Source organism: Prionailurus bengalensis, chromosome X, assembly GCF_016509475.1.
Source record: "Prionailurus bengalensis isolate Pbe53 chromosome X, Fcat_Pben_1.1_paternal_pri, whole genome shotgun sequence".
Classification (NCBI taxonomy): Eukaryota; Metazoa; Chordata; class Mammalia; order Carnivora; family Felidae; genus Prionailurus; species Prionailurus bengalensis.
This window is the reverse complement of record NC_057361.1, coordinates 43115692-43129779: the sequence shown is the minus strand read 5'-3', so window position 1 is coordinate 43129779 and position 14088 is coordinate 43115692. Positions and strand designations below refer to the sequence as shown.

At 51.9% G+C, this 14088-nt stretch overlaps 1 protein-coding gene across 1 annotated transcript; it reads right to left on the bottom strand.

Moving 5' to 3' along the window:
* Positions 1-156: 156 nt before the first annotated feature.
* Positions 157-13126, bottom strand: CCDC22 (coiled-coil domain containing 22). Its single transcript, XM_043570810.1, has 17 exons — positions 12884-13126; positions 11621-11798; positions 7010-7142; positions 6126-6232; positions 5912-5978; positions 5625-5803; positions 3866-4060; positions 3261-3323; positions 3057-3176; positions 2393-2512; positions 2186-2302; positions 1977-2078; positions 1790-1897; positions 1417-1512; positions 1111-1170; positions 957-1031; positions 157-520 (listed from the first exon to the last, which is right to left on the bottom strand). Exons 1-17 carry the CDS (start codon positions 12931-12933, stop codon positions 407-409), a joined length of 1884 nt encoding a protein of 627 aa, XP_043426745.1. The 5' UTR covers positions 12934-13126; the 3' UTR covers positions 157-406.
* Positions 13127-14088: the final 962 nt, after the last annotated feature.

Below are 14088 nucleotides of genomic sequence, written 5' to 3'. Positions count from 1 at the left end.
CACCCACACAGCGCCACAGTGGATTTCCTGAGTCCCACATGGGCTTTCACAGCCACACACACACTGAATTACCAAATATACCCCATGCCTCTCCTGTCACCCACCCCACCTCCCCCGTTCTGTGCCTTACGTCCCCATCCATGCCTCAGCTTAGACTGCAGTCAGAGCCCCTCATTTATTCAGGATCCAAGGCCCTAACCCCAATAAACTGTAGCCAAATTCCCACACTCTGGATGATCACCCCAGATAAGGGTTGGGGTCAGGTGGGCAGGGGTCTGGAGCTAAGGCCATAGCAGGAGGAATTGCACAGCCAACAGAGGGAATGGCTAGGGCAAGCGCTTGGCCATGGCCCCCAACATCCCAAATCCCTGCCTAAGGCCAGGAGGAGACCTATGCTGGGGGCTCCTCAGGCCTCACGGACCCGCCCCAGGAGGCCAGCGTTCTCCTGGCGAAGGGCTCGGTAGTCCTCGCGGATCTTCTCCAGGTTGCTGAGGGTCTTCTTTCCCATCTCCGTCTCAATCTAAGGCAACGCGAATCACATCCCTTCAGTGGGCCGGGCCCCCTTTCCAGCTCCTGTTCACCACCCTGCCTCCATGGAGGCCACTCAAGGCCCCTCCCGTGCTCCCCCCACCCTCCTCCAACAATAGCCTGCTGTGTCCCACCGACAGGCCTCTGCACGTGTCATCTGTTCACCTAAAGCATCATTTGCTATATGGCAGGATTAGCCACCGCATACTCAAGCTGAAGCCCTGGGAGGCAGGTGTGAAGACCTCTGGGGTGGAAACTGAGGCTCAGAGAAGGCCACTGGCCTATGCCAGATTACACACACACAGCTACTAAGGGGCATGGCTGAGAGTCCAGCCACAGGCTATGTCTGGTCCCACAGCCTCTCGTGATGTTAACCAAGCTGCTGTCCACTGGCCTGTCTTGGTTTCCCCTCCTACCCCAAGCCTCACCTGCTCCTCAAGGTCTCGAACCTCCCGCATGATTGTGCCTGTGTCCTCGATGGTCTGGATGAGCTGGCTGCAGTTCTGGGGATGGCAGGAGCAGAAGGCTTGCACCCCAACCAGGCCCCACCCCAGGCAGCCCCAGGCACGCTTCTCCACTCACCTCATGCAAAGCAGCTAGATACTTGTATGCCTTCCGAACGGCATCATCCTTCTTGGCATCCTGACCGGACAGAAGGGATCAGTGGGCCTCCCCCACGCTCCCCACATCTACCACCTCCAGGACCCCACAAGGCCACCCTCTCCCACTCCCCTGACTTCATCCTCCATGGCGCACAGCCAGGCCCAAGCAGCAGTGTACCTACAAGGCTCACACAGGGCCTAGACCCAAGCCAACCTGTGAGCAGACAGGCAGGCAGTAGCCTAGCACCGCCCCCCACCCCTCCACCTGGCCCAGCCTGTCCCACACCTTGAAAACAAGCTCATCAGTCACTGCAAATGTCCGGTCCAGCTTCCCAGACAAGGAGTTGATTTCCTTCTGAAGTTCCTTTGTGTCCGATAAGATCTGGTGGAGAACAGTGTAGCCAATAAGCCCATGTCTGGCACAGACTAGCCGGCCAGCTGAGGGCATTTGTGCTCATGCTCTCACATCCAGACAGGGTGTGAGTCACTGCATCGGGTGTGGCTGGAGTGGACTGGGTAGGACCGCTCTGTGTTGGGGTATGGCTACACAGCTCTGCCTTTCGGAGGGAGTGGGGTGTCCATGTGGCCATGCTACACACATCTGGCCCTTGGGCGTGCCTGCCCGTGTGCCCCAACCCTCCACAGCCATGATGGTGCACCTTAGTGATCTCTTCCTTCTGCTTTCGGATGTTGCCCACAATCTCCAAGATGCGCTGGGTATAGGCTAGCCGGGACACATCTCGAGGCAGGGTCTCCAGCTCTGATACCTAGGTGGGGACACAGCAGACATTCCCCTGGGACCCCCACCCACTCCGAACCACCCAGGGCTCCCCATGCAGGCCTTACCAGCTGCTTATAGACCTCCTCCTTCCTGCGGGCCTCTTCGGCAGCTGCCCGTACACTCTGGTGCAGCTCCTGGATCTCTGCCAGCCGCCGAGAAGATTCCAGCTGCCAGGACCCCATGGGCAGAGGGACAGTGAGCAGAGCACAGGAATGGCCCCCTAGGGAGGGACTGAACCTGCCCCCCACATACAGCCCAGGACCCCAAAACCTACCTCTCTGCAGTCCTGGAGCTTTCGGAGGTGGCGGTACTCAGCCAGGAGAGGGACCCGGTGCTTTTCCCACTGACCCGCCAAGTGGATCACCCGCTGGGCACTACTCTCTACCACGAGCTAGGTGGGGGTGGTGGTAGGGGATACCCGTCACACAGGCTGGACCCTTCCGACTCCAACCCTCCCACCCAGCCATGGCACCAGCCCCACCTGCAGCTTGGCGAGGTTGGCAGCACCGTCAGGCAGCAGCTCCACAGCCCGGCTCTTCAAGCGCAGGGCCTGCTCACGCTCCGCCGTGCTCAGCTCGCTCTGCCGACACTCGGTCTCCACCTGGCACCCGTGACCCCCACTGCCGTCATTGCAGGAGCCCAGCCACACACCACATCCCCCACTGAGCCTGGAAAGCCCTAGCCTAGCCTGAGCCCCCACAGATGACAACACATCCCTCTACCCTCTATTGGCCCCCTGGCCCGTCCTGATTGCCACAAAAACCTACAAGCGGTGAGAGACACCCATAGTCCCCTCTGACCCCTCCACGTCCACAATGACCCCCAGGAACCCTGACAAGGCCCACCAGCCCCTGCCCACACAGATCCGTCATGCCCACACAGATGCCCACAGATGCTCGCACCCCTCCTGATTCTCATAGACACACACATGGCCTGACTGATGCCCACAGGTGACCCAACCCCATAGGTCCAACCCCCCGACCCTACATCCCTCTCTCACCCCCACTGGTTTTTCTGAATCATCAAGAGCCCACAGGTCCCCAAGGTCGCCTGTGAACCCTTCTAACATCTGCAGACCCCTACAGAGTCCTCTCAGCCCCTTCAAGTCCCTCTAGGCCCCACTGTGACCCACCCCCACCTCCCACCTGCACAAGGCTGATTCCCAGGGTCTTCATGTTGGCTTCAACCTCTTCAATGTTATGCTTCACTCCCTCCAGTTGTTCCCGAAGAGACTCCAGCTCCTGCTCTTGAGCTGCCCGTGTGTCCTGGGAGGCACAGGCCAATTGGATGGGGGTGTTGGGCCCAGCAGGCAGGCAAGGGCCCAGAATCCCCGCCACTGCTCCGCTTACCTGTTCAGGCCGCTGGGAGGTGGCCAGCATGTCAGACACCTGGGCTGCCTGGGCCTCAGTCTCCTGGGGGAGTGAGAAGGGAGTATCCTGACTGTTGAGGAAAGGCCCTGCCCCTCCCAACCCAGCCTTAGCACCCCCTCCAAGTGCCCTCCCTGCACCATCCTCATGTCCACTCAACCACCGACAGCTGTCAGACTGAGTGTATAAGGACCCAGGCACTCTCTGAGACCACAGACTGGAAGCATTTGCTCATAAAGAAACCTCCCTGACCCTGACAGCTCCCGCCCACCTGCCCATGAGAAGGATCAGCACCCTTCTGGGTAAAGGACAGAAGATATCTCCAGAGGAGACTGTCTGGGGGAAGCTGGGGTTTGCACAAAGAGCACTCCAACACCCTTACATGGTCTTCTGCCCTCCACCCTCTCTCCACTGAAGCCCCTGAGAACCCAAGGGACCCCTCTGGGTATCCACCCCAGTGCGGAGAGGGCATGCCCAGTGGGAACACAGAAACCTGTGTGGACAAAGTGTGCTGTCTGTACACAGAGCAACCCTGTGAGCCTGCCTCGGCCCCGTCAGCATGCCGGTGTCCATTGAGACACACTCACGGGATGGAAGGTGAACTTCTCTGAGTGTGTGAAGCGGGAGCCCTTGGAAGCACCAGTCCTGGCTCCAGCACCCCAGGCCTGCAGCAGCTCCCCCAGGTCTCGGGCTTGTAGAGGGGCCCCTGGCCGGCCCCAGGTGTGGCGCAGATGCTCAGCCAGGTGCTTCTGTAGCCGCTGCCGCTGAGCCCGTGTGTCCTCCTGGAAACAGATGGCAGGGCAGACAGGAGGGCGTAGAGGCCCACTAGGCACCCAAGGCACTGTCTCCTCTAGGGAGCTGCCTGACAAAGTGCTACCAACCAGTCATGGCCACCCAGTAGCCTCTCCCACCGAGGGGGCCCAGTCCCCCTCTCCTGACCCACCGGTCTGGGAGCTCCCCAAGGACAGGGTCCTCTCCTCACAGCCACACTTCTCTCCACACCAGAAGAGCAAATCAGTAGCTCCCAAATAAGAGAGGAACATTAAAGGCTATGTGGGGACAGAGCAGAGACAGAGAGCCAGAGGTGCTGGGCAGAGAAGCAGGTAGACGCAGAGTGGAATGGGGTGGGGGACAGAGGTAGTTTTGAGACAACTGAGGAAATCTGATTACAAACTCAGTGACAGTATTAAAAGATCATTGTTAATATTACTCAGTGTGAAAAAGACCCAGTGGTTACTTTAAAAAGTGAATGCCCTTATGAGTTAAGAGATGTATACTGCAGTATTTACAGTTGAAATGGCATGAATACTGGAATTTGCTTTAAAATAATACTGAAAGGGGGCACCTGGGTGGCTCAGTCAGTTAAGCAACTGACTCTTGATATCAGCTCAGATCGTGATCTCCTGGTCATGAGATCGAGCCCTGTGTCGGGCTCTGCACTGAGTGTGGAGCCTGCTTGGGATATATTCTCTCTCTCTCTCTCTCTCTCTCTCTCTCTCTCTCTCTCTCTCTGCCCTGCACCCATGCTCTCACTCACTCTCTCAAAATAAATAAACATTTTCTTAAAATAAAATAATAGTGAAAAAAAATCGGGGGAGAACAGATGAAGAAAGATTGGTGAGACGCTTATAGTTGAAGGTGGATTACAGTTCCACAAGATTCATTAGAATATTCTATTTCTGTGTTCGAAAATCTCTGTAAGTTTCAAAAAGATGGACAGAAGTAAAGATGGAACAAGTGGCAGTGGGGGAGGCAGGGGGCAAACAGAACAGACAGTTACAGAGGTGAACAGATGGGAAGGGGAGAGACGCAGTACAGACATGAGGAGACAGACAGAAGGGTGGGAAGGAGGGGTGGCAAAGCCACAGAACAAGAAAGACAGTGACCAGAAAAGACAGTGCAGAGATCTAGGGACAGAAAAAAATGAGTATTGGTGACAGTGGCAGAGACAGAGAAAGAATGAGACACTCAGGGGTGGGAAAAAGGTAGTAGAAACAGGAAGGAAGGGGGCAAGTCCTGACCATTCTGGTTGTTGGGAGCCTACACGTGGTTCAGTCAAGCACTAGCCTGAGCTGGGGGGGGGGGGGTACTATCAGCTCCTGTATCTCAGAATTGGAAACCAAGGCTCTGGGGAGGGATACTGACTTGTCCGAGGCCCACAGTCTTTCTGGCTCCAGTGTTCTCTCAGGGGAGGAGCCAGGGAGGTGCATGCATGCAGAGGGGGGATGATGAAGGACAAAGTGGGGAAAGGAGGGGGCAGAGGACCAAGGGAAGCTGAGATGGGAGCAGCAGGAAGCAGCCATGAGCAGGAGCCCTGGCAGTGGGGAGCCAAGCATCGGGCAGTACCTGGGTGGGATGGCGTGGTGCCCGGTGGACCCAGTCCTCATCCCCAGGGTGGTCCCGGCCCATGTGCTGGCAGAGCTGGATGGCATGGCATTCGAGGAGTGAGGCCACCCTCCCAGTGGGTTGGGGCACCTGGGTGGGGGCTGGTAGCAGCAGAGGACTCTCCTGGAACTCCCGGGACTCTGGAGGCAGGAACATAGTCAGCTAGCCCTCCTGCCTGGCCACCTGGCCATAGGGTCAGGCCCACCTCTACCCTTCTCTCCAGCCCCTCTCTGCAGCTTCACACTTACCTCCTCTGGAACTCAACTCAGACATGGCCAGCCTGGTAGTGTGGAAAGGCTTCTGGGAGGCAGAGCCCTGGTGGGAGAGCAGAATCAGAGCCTCCATGATGAACTGTGATAGGGGTACTGGTGGGAGGGGGGGTCAAAAACCTGAGCCCCCTGGGGTGGGGGGGCAAGCTAGGGATGAGCAACATCAATATGAGTTGGGGGGGGGGGGTCTCACCTGGAGGTGCTGTAGCTTGGGAGTGCGAAGGAGGGGAGGGACCCAGGGCAGGGCCAGCTGGTCCCGGATTTGGCTCCCGATGGCCCGGAGAAGGATAGCTGAGTCACCTATGAAGAGTGGGGAAGGAGTATCAATCAGGTGACAGTGCCACAGTTCCAAAAATGCATATGCCAGGAAAGCAGCCGTGGCTCCCTGACCCCGTCCCAGAGATGCAGATCTGTCTAGCTGTGGTTCTCACACTTGGCCATTCAACACTTACTGAGCACCTACTATGGACCAGTCACTGTTCTAGACTCTTGGGATCCTTCAGTGAACAAGCTAATGGCAGTGAACATCCCTACCCTCATGGAACCAGCATGCTGGCAGAGGAGAACATGACAAAGGTCATGAGTACGATACAGAAAACTGTTGGATGGTGGTCCAAGAGGAGGGTAAAGACTGCAGAGAGGAGCATGTCATTTTAAACAAGGCAGTCTGAGGAGGGCCTCCCCAAGGGGACATGTGAACAAAACCTCTAAAAGGTAAGGGGGTGAACCAGGAGGATATCCAGGGGAAGAATAATCTGGCAAATACAAAGGCCCTGATGCCTGGAGTGGCTGAGAAGCACCAAGGAGGCCCATGTGGTTGGCGGGGGGGGGGGGGGGGGCAAGGAGGAGGTGAGGCAGAGAGGACCCTCCCAGAACAAACTCCCCACCTGGGGCAGCCCAAGCCCAGACCCCCTTCCCCCTGCACTGCCTCCCCTCCCCCAGCCCCAATCTTCCTCTCCTACCCAGCTCTCCCAAAGACACATCCCACACACACCCCCAACCTTTTTACCACCTCCACCTCTCTCGGCCCCTCTGCCACACTCTTCTTCACCCCACCACGCCCTGGGCACCCCATACCTGCAGGCTGATCTGCATCCTCAGAGGCATCGGAGGGCAGACGCTCAGCCAAGAAGAGAAGTAGATCCCGGAGATCAGGCTCACTGGGGTAGAGGAAGTTCTGATAGCCAAGCTCCAGCGGATAGCCCAGGTCCTGGGGGTTGGGGAGGTAGCCTCTATTAGGCAGCCAGAATCCTCCTGCCCTGGGAGCCCTGGGCCTAGACCACAAATGCTCCCACTCTCTCACCAACCACTACTCTCTGAACTTCCCCTTGGCTCCCCAAGGCTTCCAGACCTCTGGGGGAAGCCACAGAGTGATTATAGTCAATGCTACAGAGAGCAAGAAATAAGATTAAAGCTCTGGCCTAACTATGAGGCAAAATCCAGAGGCCATAAAAGAGAAAATGAATATTTCCGAATACATGAAAAGAAACAAAAGTTTTTAATGTTTATTTATTTGTTTTTGAGAGAGAAAGAGAGAGAGAGAGAGAGAGAGAGAGAGAGAGAAGGAAAGAGAGAGAACAAGAGCAGGGGAGGGGAAGAGAGAGAGAGGGTGAAAGAAAATCCCAAGAAGGCTCCTTGCTGCCAGTGCAGAGCCTGATGAGGAGCTTGAACTCACGAATCACAAGTTCATGACCTGAGCTGAAATCAAGAGTCAGACATTTAACCAACTGAACCACCCTCGTGTCCGAAACAAAAATTTTAAAGAATATAATTACAAAGTCAAACAGTGATGACAAGATGGAAAAAAATATTTGGAGTTCCTATCACACACAAAGAATACATCGACCTAGTATATTAAGAGTAAACAAGCAGGGGCCTGGGTGGTTCAGTGGGTTGAGCATCTGACTCTTGGTTTTGGCTCAGGTCATGATCCCCAGGTCATGGCATCGAGCCCCACATCGGGCTCTGCTTGGGATTCTCCCTCCCTTTCCCTCTGCCCCTCTCCCTGACTCATGCTTTCTCTATATACATAAATCTCAAAAAAAGAAAACAAAAACCTGAAGCAATAAAAGACTGGTAATACAAGAGAAAAGTTGGCAAAAGATAGGAACAGGCAGTTCACAGAAAAAGAAATGAAAATGGCCCTTAAACATAGGCAAATATATCCAACCTTGCTTATAAGAAAAACACAAACTGAAAGCACATTGAGAGATCTCACACAAGCATCACCGACCCGGGACCACCCGACGTTCTCTTCTCCAGGTGCACGCTGGGAGGGAGCCCCCATTGCTCTGGCAGTGTTCCTGCCCAAAACCTGCATCTAATCATCAGAAAACACTCTGACCAACTCAAATCATAGGGCATTCCATCCAACAGCTGGCTTAGACTCTTCAGAAACATTCCTCATCACAAAAGAAACAAAGAAACAAAAACAAGGGAGGACTGTAGGATGTGTCTGATTAGAGACACAACAGTGAAATAAAATGTGTGATACTCGATTAGATTCTACAGGTTTAAAAAAAAACGCTACAAAGGATATTTTTGGGGACAACGGGGGATATTTGGCCACGCACTAGGTATTAGATACTGGTATTCTGATATATACTGTCAATACTAATATATACTATCAATATTACATTTCACGGGTGTGATCACAACATTGTGGTTATGCTGGCAAATATCCTTCTACTTAGGAGAGGCATGCTGAAAATTTTAGTGTCATGCTGTCTTCCACTTTCAAATGGCTCAGCAAAAAAAAGTGTGTGTGTGTGTGTGTGTGTGTGTGCGCGCGCGCGCATCTATATACAGAGATAAGAATGGAGCAAAATGTTAACACTATAGGAAACTAGGAGAAGGGTATACAAGGGTTATACAGGGGTTATCATTCCACTTTTGTTTTTCTTTAAATTTGAAAGTTTGTCAAAGTACAAAGCTGAGGAGAAAAACTATACTGAGATGCCATTCCTCACCTACTGAACAGGCAAAAATCAGTGGACAAGGCTGTGGAGAAACAGGTGCTCTCTCCTACACTGCTGTTGGGAAGGCCAAAATTAAACAAAGCCCAGGGAGGGCAATTTGGCAAAGTCTAACCAAACAACACACTTGATTAATTTACAACGTAGCGCCAGTAACTCATAGAGACTTTCCTCAACACAACAGCCAAACTAACGAAAAAGCTGCTAAAGAAGAAATAAAAAGGGGCAGAGACCTGGAAAGTGAAGGGCTCTGAAAAAAAAAAACTTCACGTGGTTCAAAGATGACCTCAAGTCGACCCTCCTGATAGTTATAAGAGGGCCTTTTCTCCCCAGCTTCAAACCAGGAAGCAGGCTTTTGGTTTTGCTTTTTCCCTTCCAGACTCTGCAGAGTATATAGATGTGCTCTCTGGAGAAAAACCACCAGGAAACAGAGAATATGAAATGCCATGAAAAGGAAGGACAGGCTGTCTAATCATGTTAAATAAAATGCTCCGAGTGGATCACTTTCTGATACAGGTGTTTTAGACTATTTCTTTTTTTTTTTTTTCAACGTTTATTTATTTTGGGGACAGAGAGAGACAGAGAATGAGCAGGGGAGGGGCAGAGGGAGACACAGAATCCAAAGCAGGCCTCAGGCTCTAAGAGTCAGCACACAGCCTGACACAGGGCTCAAACCCACAAACCATGAGATCATGACTCCAGCTGAAGTCGGACACTTAACCAACTGAGCCACCCAGGCGCCCCTTGGTTAACAATTCTTTATATCAAAATTTCCCTGTTCCAACTACTGCTGGGGTTTCTATCTCCAGACTGGACCCTGTCTAATAAAATGACCTACTCAAAACAATAATTTTTTAGAAATTTTTATTTTTATTTTAGAAATAATTTTCCAGGCTTTGGTATAAAAAGATCGGAGTTAAAATCCATCCACTGCTACTTACTGGCTATAAAGCCTTGGGCCAGTTATTTAACCACTTGGAAACTCAAGTTTCCTAGCTGTAAAATGGGGCTGATAGTACTTTCCCTATGTGTCTGCCTTAAGAGATCAAAGGCCCCATCGGGGTTCTGGGTGAGGACTGAGACACCGGCCCAGAAAGCCTTTTTCTCTGCCAGAGTTGCTGTTGGTCTGGAGCTGCATGGGCTCTGAAAGAAGACTTCCTGGATCCAAATCCAAGTTTTGCCTCTTCCCAACCTTGTGACCTCAGGCAAATCACTTAATTTCTTGGTGCTTTGCTTTCCTCATCTGAAAAAAGGGATACCAATGGTATCTACTTCTGAAAGTTGTCGCAAGAATTAAGTAAGTTAACATCATGTCACCACAGTGCCCAACACAGGGCATACACTCAGAAAACATCATTATTACCTGCATGTGTGTGTATTAGGTCACAACATAAGGTCACAGTCAAAAGAGTGTGAAAACCACTGGCTTTTAAGCTACCTTACTTTGGGTTCTTTCCGACACCTGCAATCAAAGAGTTGTGACTGATATAGAAACTCATTCCAGGAGTCAGGTGTGTGAAGTGATAGACACCAAACTATGGAGGTGGCTGAGTGGCAGAAAGTAGTTCCAGGCATGGGGCACATGAAGAGGCAGACAGCCGAACATGGAAGCATCCAGCTGGGTTAGAAGAGACCTTTTCTGCCTACTGCAGGCAAATGGAGGTTCTGGGGCCAATCGAGGGTCCCTCTTGGCCACACTCTCTGCCCCACGCTAGAGAGAGTGTAAGCGCAGGTAAGCCAACACCAGATCCAGTGAGAGGCCACACAAACAGAAGAGAGGAACAGAGAAACGGGGTAAGTCAGATCCCCAACTCCTCCTCAACATCACGGTGTACTGTCCTTGGTCTAAGAGAACAGAACTTCTCCCTTAAAAAGTGTCATCCTCGAGAAAACAGCCCCAGGCCAGGGGATAGATTGCCGGGCTCGAGAGGGCACCAAGGACCCCAGAGAGAAGAACCTGAGAACCCCTAAGAGCAAAGTGAACCTGAGATCTAAGGGAAGGACAGAGCCCCACAGCCTACTGTTAAGAGATAGACACTACGTAAGCAAGGTACAAACTCAAGAAACTTGACCGCCCTGTCCCCAGAGGCTAAATGGAAATTTTCACCCTACCACCATATACCAGGTCTGTTTGGCCATGTTTACATTCATTAAAAGCCATAGGTTGCTGGGATGCAAGCAGCCAGATCGGGCCTATCTAAGAAGAGTAAAACCACTTGCACAAAGCTTATTATATCCAGCTTTTTACATATCAGCTCATTTTTAATGCTCATAGCAACCCTATGTGGTGGGTACAATTCTTACGTCCATTTTGCAAGTGAGGAAACTGAAGCCCAAAGATATTAAGAGACTAACCCAAAGTCGCAGAGCCAGCAAGCTAGGAGAAATGACATTACTCAGAGCCTCTTGGTGCTAAGCATCACAAACTAGATCAACTCATTTAATGCCCATAAGGACTCTACTTTTATCATCTCAGTTTCACAAATAAGGAAACTGAAGCCCAGAAGGGTTACGGTAAAACAGTTCACAAGCGGTATAGTGAGAGTCTGAGCAACTTGGACGGTTTGACCATAGACCCAACATCCTTAACCACTAATGAACACTAAGCCACCAGGGGAGGTGTCAGAGAGGAAAGGCAAGAGTTTCAAAGGAACTTAGTAACTTTGTGAAGGAGGAAGGAAGAGGCTGTGTGTATTGGGAGGAGGGCACTCACCATGCAGGCCTGAGCCAGGCTCATGGCCAGGCGGAACCGGGCGGACATGGCCAGAGGCAGCAGAGGACTGAGGCCAGAGCCCACAGCAGGATTGATCACACGCAGACAACGGACCACAGCTTCTACAACCAACTCAGTGGTGAAGGCTCGCAGGGTCTGCACATCTGGAGGAACTGCCCTGAAAAAGAAGGGAGCAGGCTTGGTGTAGGAAGTAGCCAGGAAACGGGGATCATGCTGGGCCCTGCTGCCTTCTGGAAGCATTAGTATCAGGTGGGAGTAGGGAGGATGGCCACATTTCAAACAGGTCCTAGGTGTTGGTGACTGTGACTTCCATTTGGAAAACTAAGAACTGGGGAAGTCCTTAGGTCCTAATGGTGGACGGAAGGGATCTGAATTCAAAAAAATCTCAAATTTCCTTATGATTAAAAGTCTTAAATTTCTGGGGTCTGGGAAGGGCAAGGGACCCAGGCGGCATGCTCTCTGGGTTTCTGGATTCCCAGGTATCATGTTCCCTGCATGTCAGGGGCCCCTAGATATTGAGCTCCTGGAGTTTTGAGACTAGATATTGGGAGGCCTGGGTTTTCAGGACTTCCAAACGTCAGGGTCCCTAGATGTCAAGATCCCTGGATAATAAGACCTTCTAGTTTCAAGCAATCCAGACATAAGGCTCCCTAGATATTGGCACCCTGGGGTTTTAGGGGCCTCGAATACAGAAGTCCTTGTGCGTCAGGGTCACTAAGTGTTGAGATCGCCAGATTTTAGGATCTGGGGATTTAAAAAGCCCAGGTGTTGGGGAACAGGGTTTGAAGGTTCCCAAGTATCCAGGCCCAGGGTTTTTGAGTGCCGGGGTCCTGGGTGTTTAAATTCCCTGGTACTCAAAATACAGGTGGCTTAGATTTTCCCGGTATCAGGGTCCCAAGGTATTGATGTCAAGATCCACAGATTTCAGGGTACTGGGTCTTGAGGTTCCAAGGTTTTAAGGTCTCGAGATGTCTGGATCCTGGAGTTTAGTGTTTACCAAGTGTCGGGGTCAAAGGGTTTGGGAAGCCCCTGATGTCACAGTGCCTGCGTGTGTGTGTGTGTGTGTGTGCGCGCGCGCGCGCACGCATGTGTCTGTGAAAGGGACCAGGGGTGTCTTAGGGTCCTGGAAGTTGGAACCCTGGAAATCAACGTCCAGGGTTTTAAGGTTCCCGGGTGACTGGGTCCAGAGTTTTGTAGCCCCGGATGTGGGTATTTAGGGGTGGGCGGGGGCTGTGTCCTTACGTGCCGGCCTGGCGAAGGGAATGGATGAGGATTCGGTCCGCCTCCTCCATGATGGAGCCGTGTTCGAGTCTGAGGCCGGGTCCAGGGCCGGGTCCGAGCAAGAGAGGCGCGGCTGTAGAAACCCCGCTCTGCACTCGCGGTCCAAGGAGTGTCACAGGCTGCGCAGGGACAGACGGGAAGTGTAGTTCCGAGAGTGAGTGTGGCGCACGCCGGACGCCTGGCGTCCTGGTGCAAAGGTGCGTATGTAGGCTTGAGTGTGCAATGGCTGCTGGGACTTGTAGTTCTTCCGCTTGCAGTCCGGGGGCGGTGGGGGGGGGGGGGGGGTTCTTCCAAGGAGGCAAAGAAATATACCTTGAGCGAGAGCGAGAGCGCGAGCGTGTGTGCCTTTGTACGCGCGTGCCCGTGCGCATTGTTCAAAAAAGGGACCAGCCTGAGAGCGGCTTCCTGACACGTACGTTCAAGGCGGCATTCATCTTACCATTGTAAAAGTGTACAAGTTAAGGGCTGGGGCTTTAGCGTAAAGCGGCTACGGTTGAATCTTAGCTTTTTAGCTCAAGTCTTTAGCTCAAGTAGCTAAAGGTGCAACGGTGGGCAGGTTACATAACTTCCCTGTGTCTTAGTTTCTTCATCTAAAATAGAACTATCACTATACCTGCTTCCTAGGATTAAAACAATTAATTCGTGTAAAGCATTGTTACCGTGTACCCGACACATAATACAGTAGCAAAGCATTACATACATTGTAGTCACTAGTATTCATGCATTCTGTAATGCTTTTTTTCAATTTGTTTACATATGTGTGCACTCCAAAGAATAATTACACAGTAAACATTCATGAAATCCCCATTCATTAAAAAGACCACTCTGTCTCCACTGAGCAGGGTGTGAGCCACATTTGTCACATTTGTCAGGGTGTGAGCCAAATGTGAGCCACATTTGTCATAAATCATGTGGACATATATGTGGGGCTCACTTTCTGAACTCTGTTCTGTTCTTAATTACTGTAGCTTTATAACAGTAAACAGTGATCTGGAATGTCCTCCCATCTTGTACTTTTTCAAAGGATTTTGGCTTTTCTAGGTCCTTTGTGTATCGATATACATTTTAGAATCAATTAGTCAAATTCCATGGAAAAATCTTTTAGGATTTCGTTCCGGACTACACTGAATCTCTAGATCACTTTGGGAAGAATTGACATGTTCACA

Coding starts and splice junctions, on each gene's coding strand:
- CCDC22 (XM_043570810.1), bottom strand. CDS start 12,933: ATGGAGGAGGCGGACCGAATCCTCATCCATTCCCTTCGCCAGGCCGGC. Junction 1,898..1,976: donor AGGAGGTCTATAAGCAGCTG/GTAAGGCCTGCA, acceptor GTCCCCACCTAG/GTATCAGAGCTGGAGACCCT. Junction 521..956: donor TTCGAGACCTTGAGGAGCAG/GTGAGGCTTGGG, acceptor GCGTTGCCTTAG/ATTGAGACGGAGATGGGAAA.